The sequence below is a fragment of the Tupaia chinensis genome, unplaced genomic scaffold (genome assembly GCF_000334495.1).
Source record: "Tupaia chinensis unplaced genomic scaffold, TupChi_1.0 Scaffold000165_2, whole genome shotgun sequence".
NCBI lineage: Eukaryota > Metazoa > Chordata > Mammalia > Scandentia > Tupaiidae > Tupaia > Tupaia belangeri.
The window spans coordinates 4,709,404-4,714,614 of NW_006159640.1; the positions used below are offsets into that span (position 1 = coordinate 4,709,404).

Below are 5,211 nucleotides of genomic sequence, written 5' to 3' on the forward strand. Positions count from 1 at the left end.
AAGAGTTTCCACCCTACATGTGTGGGGGTAGGTGGAAGAAGAAATCCCCAGACCTCTTAGATGCTCTTTATTGAAATAGAGCATTATCAACACAGAGCTATCAGGGATGAATGATTCTGGAGGCCTGTTCCTGCTGGGAAGAAATCATAGTCATAGATTGGGAGTTGGAGGATAAAGGGAGAGAGATGGTTGTGAAACATGTACCACAGATTCTTGCTATTCTGAGATTTAATAGATATTTTTAATCTTTTCCCATTTGCTGTATACCCTTAAGATTGTTTCTTGAGCCTTTCAATGGTTGCTTTTATAAACTCTACCAGTTGCTGTTTTACTGGGAAGAGAGCTCATAAAGTTCCTTACCCTGCCATTCTGAATGTGCTTTTCTCCTTATCTCTTTACCCAACATTATATTCTGGCCAATTCTTCTAAAACTTTTCCCAAATCAATGTTCTTTCCTGCATACTTTCCAAGAACATTGTTCTAACTCTAATTCAGACCATTACAATTTTCCTATATTATGTAGTATCTTAACTTGTCTGGCCTCTAGTTTCTTAATACTTCAGTTTACTCCCACATATAGCTTTCTAAAGCAGTATTTTGCTGATACAACCTTGTTTCTCAAAAATCTTAAAGCTCTTTACAGTACTAACAAAATAAAAGTTTAAACTTCTCAGATCTTTAACAATCCAGCTTTGACTATTTTTCCAGCTGAATCTTCTACAATTGTCCTACATCCTGCTCGGACTATTTGCCATTCCTTGAACATATCTACAAAGTTTTTACCTCTGTGTCTTTGCTCCTTCTATCTGGAATGCCAGTTCTTATCTTTATCAAAATCTCCCTATTATTCATGGCCTGCTCAGCTACCATCTTTTCACTTTAACTGTAAGTGTGCTTCCCTTTCTTAGTTACTTTGATATTTTATATCATTCTTAAAGCCTAGATTATTTATTCCTTTTATTTGAGCAATCCATGTTATGTTTTACCTTCCCTTATAAGAAGACATTCTTCAAAGGCATCTCATTTTTCTATTTCCCAAGCTACCTAGTGGAAGTGCCTTGTACACTGTAGACATTTAATATAAAGCTGTCAAATTCATGAATATGTCATATTTTTGGAGACACCTGGTATTTGAAGTGATGCTTTCATACTGTTGGCCCAGAGAAGAGTTTGTTAGATAGGCCTTTGAGAAGTTTTACTTACTCGTTCTTTTAACTGGATTACTTCTTTGTCTTTTTGTTGTTTCCACTTTGTAAACTTCTCAGCATCTTCTTTCATGTGACGCATTAACTGAACCCGCTGGTTTTTCATCATCTGTAGAAACAAAAACCAGTAAAAATATTAGTCATTTGCACTATTCTAGGCTGATGTGAAGATGGGCAGACTTACCATTAAGATGAGAAAAAAAACTAGAGCTAAATATAAAAATAAATAAATTAATGAAAAACAAAACAAAACAAAACAACCCAGAGCTAAGCTGAGAAGGCCACCAATAGATTTTCTGGTTAGGCTTGCAATATCCCTTGCTATGCTTGCGTAGGGTTTCCAAGTATAACCACACAAATGAACACTGAAGAAATAAAAGAAAAATTTACAAGCTAAATTCAGCCCTAAACTCACTGTATATAAATGAAATTTCAAGGAAACATCAATTAACCCTCATGAATAAATCCATCTAGCAATCACTGTAGCCCAAAGGTTTCAGTACAAATGGCCTTAACCACCACTTTGTAGATGTTACTGGTTCACTATTCAATAACAGAAAATTTTTTCTAAGTGTCTATCATCTTGCTACTACTTTACCACTAATATTAAGATGTCTTTGTCCTTCGGTTTCAGAGAATCTAACATTAAACTATGAATGTCAAAGCAAGGTTTTAGTATTCAGATTCTAGATGACTACCAGTACAGTGTCTTGCAAAAAGCACATTTATAAAGATTACCCACTTGAAATGATTATCCTGCCTGTACCTTTTTATCTGAAAACACCTCTATAGTATCTTTAATTATAAATGGAACATCTATATTTGTAAATTCCAATGTTGCAAATGTAAGGAAGAGAGCTTATTTACCTGTATCTCCTGGTTCAGTTTGGATACAGTATGCTCTGTGGATTCCTTCAGTTTCAGAAGTTTGGACTGTTCATTCAGTTTTTTCTTCAGATCAGCTATTTGACTCTCCAGTTCCTGGAGATGTTTGCGGCGGCGCTCGCTCAACCTAAATATAGATGTTATAGGAATGAGCTACCAGCAGCTAAGTGTGACTTCAATGCAACTGCCTCAATATACTCTCCCTACCACCACCACTACCACTCTGTCAAAAGGACGGTTCTCGGGAGGCAGTTCACTTGCCTTTAGCTATAAAGAATACTTCTGATCATTATTACACAAGTCTGAGACAGAAAATAAACATCCAGTTGGGACCAGCAGATGGCATAATGGTTATGTTGCTGGACTCCCACGTAGTTGACCGTGGTTTGAATCGCGGCCTGGTGGCTTAAAACTCACATTGGGTGCATGTGTATGCATGCCCCCAAATCCTGAGAGCAGAATGGAGAAGGGATTATGGTGTGGCCATCCCCTGGGGGGTGATTTCTTGCTTTCTGTCTTTCTATCTCTCCAGGGAGTGCACATGCTCTATAGCAAAAATCTCTCTCTAAACAAACAAAAGAAATCCAACATAACTTTTAAGAATATAAGCTTTAGAGTCAACAGGAAAATAAAATAGAATCACTGAGTAAAAGAAAGGTAAGGCAGAGGTCTGAGGGAGAGCAGAATAATCTGGCTATCTGTCCTGATTTTATTCCTACTGATTAATGGATGGCTAGATAGATTTTATTTTTAATTGTCAGAGGGTGTATGTGCTTGCCAGAGAGGGAGAAAGCAAGGGAGGGAAAATGCATCCTTCAATAGGGCATGATCATGCTACAACCTCTTCTCCTTCATTTCTCCATACTATTAGGATTTTGGACATGTATGCAAACACATCCAGTGTGTTTTGCAAGCCACTGGTGCTGGAATTAGAACCACATGATTAGCCATGTGGGATCCAACTCCATCAATCGTTATGTCACAGGGCCAACATGCTAGATTGATTTTCTAAAATAATTATTTAATTTTATTCATTACTATTTTTAAATTTGACCAGAGAGAGACTGAGAAAGAGAAAGAGAGATGGAAAGTGAGAAAGCAAGCTGCTAAGTACAGGACTTGGACTGCAACTGGCCATGTCCAAGTCCAGCACTTCAACCACGTCACCTGCCAGCCTCCTAGACTGATTTTTTTTTTATTAGCGGTTTTTGCTGTAAGGCGTGTGCACTCGCCATAAAGACAGAGAGACAGAAAGTGAGAAATCACCCCCCAGGGGGGATGGCCACGCCACAATCCCTTCTCCTCCATTCTCCTCTTGGGATCTTGGGCACACATGCACATGTGCCCAGCCTGAGTTTAAGCCACTGGGTCCAATACTTGAACTGCAGTTGACTACATAGGAGTCCAGCAACTTAGCCATTATACCAACTGCTGGTCCCTGGATTGTTTTTTTTTAATCACTAGCTTGGATATTAATTCTATTCACAAGCTAATTTACCATCAGTGCAGAGACGTGGAAACTGCCTGACCTGATCATCTTTCAAAGCAAGCTCAAATGCTAACTTTTTCTAAAGCCTTCCTTGGTCATACCAGACTGAATTGATATCACCTGCCACTGAACTTTTATTTTTTTTTTTAAAGTTTGTTATAAGGTAATGCACTTGCTGGAGGGAGAGAGGCAAAGCAAGAAATCATCCCCCAGACCGATGGCCATGCTGCAATCCCTCTCCTCTCTTCTCCTCCTGGGACACTGGGCATGCACACGCAACACCTAGTGCGATTTTCAAGGCACAGGGCCTGGGACTTGAACCATGAAGTTGGCCACATGGAATCCAGTCACCTCAACCTCCATGCCAATTGCTGGCCCACTACTGAATTCTGCCTTTTTTTTTTAGTTTTTGCTATACAGTATGTGTGCTTGCTGCAAGAGAGACAGAAACAGAAAAAGAGAGGGAAAGTGAGAAATCACCTACCCCCCTCCCCGGGGGCATGACCATGCCACATTTCCTTCTCTTCCACTCTTCTCTCAGGATTCTGGGCATGTGTGAATGAGTGCTTGGTATGATTTTCAAGTCACTGGGTCCAGGACTTAACCAATGGTGTTGGTCATGTGGGATCTAGTCAACCCAACCTCCACACTACCTTCTGGCCTATCAGTAAACTGGTATAATTACTTTAATAATTACTGCCTAAAAACTTAATTTGGCTACAAATTGTGTGCCGTGTTATACAATTTGTAATTTGTATGTGCTTTTAAAATCTCGATTATTTAACTTCCTTTGTTTCTACTTATCTTTTTATTTATTTTGTAATTGCTAGAAAGCATGTGTATTGATAAAAAGGGAGAAAGAAAGTGTGTGCGCAAAAGAGAGGGAGAGAGAAGGCAAGAGAGCACTCCCCAGGGGGTATCTTCATGCTGTAATCTTTTTTCCTCCATTTCTCCATCCTGTCAGGATTTGGGGAATGTACACTCATGTACCTGGCATGTTTCTCAGGTTGCCAGAGCTAGGGTGCAAACCACTGTCAGCTATGTGGCACTTATCTCCCTATACAGCACTTAACCATTGTGCTATGGGGCCAGCCCTTTTCTTTTGTTTACATGTCCTCTCCACAAATATGTTTAAATCTCTTGCGGACAGTAAATGGGTCATCTACTTCTCCTTCTATATTTCCTCTAATGCTCCTCACATATAGTAGAGTCTTGAAATAACATTTATTGACTTCATTCTTACTTGGCTTGGTTGACATCCTTTTTTGCTGTTTGAAGTTCAAGAATCAATTCTTCCTTTTCCTTTTGTAAATTGATGACTTCCAATTCTAAATTTTTTATGTTATCCTAGAGAAATTATAGGCCCGAGAATAAGAAAATATTAAATGGCATAGTATGAAAATCACTTCAACATCTAATATCTCAAATCTCAAAAAACTATGCATTAAAATATACTATTTACAATATATTGCAGACTAAAAATATTTGTTCTGAGTTGATGGAGATTAAAGTTATGTAGTGCGAAAAATAAGAACTTGGGGGAACCAGCAGTTAGCATAATGGCTATGTCGCTGGACTCCCACGTAGTCGACCGCGGTTCGTGTCTCGGACCCGGTGGCTTAAAACTCAACT

General features: G+C 38.9%; 1 protein-coding gene across 1 annotated transcript in view; it reads right to left on the reverse strand.

The window, feature by feature from the left end:
- Positions 1 to 5,211, reverse strand: part of KIF4A (kinesin family member 4A) — a 167,373-nt gene that overhangs the window by 69,460 nt on the left and 92,702 nt on the right. The window contains exons 16-18 of the mRNA XM_006146137.2: positions 4,823 to 4,926; positions 2,073 to 2,217; positions 1,204 to 1,314 (exon numbers count right to left, since the gene is read on the reverse strand). Of these exons, the coding sequence (XP_006146199.1) occupies positions 1,204 to 1,314; positions 2,073 to 2,217; positions 4,823 to 4,926 (360 nt within the window). The remainder of the gene's footprint in view (positions 1 to 1,203; positions 1,315 to 2,072; positions 2,218 to 4,822; positions 4,927 to 5,211) is intronic.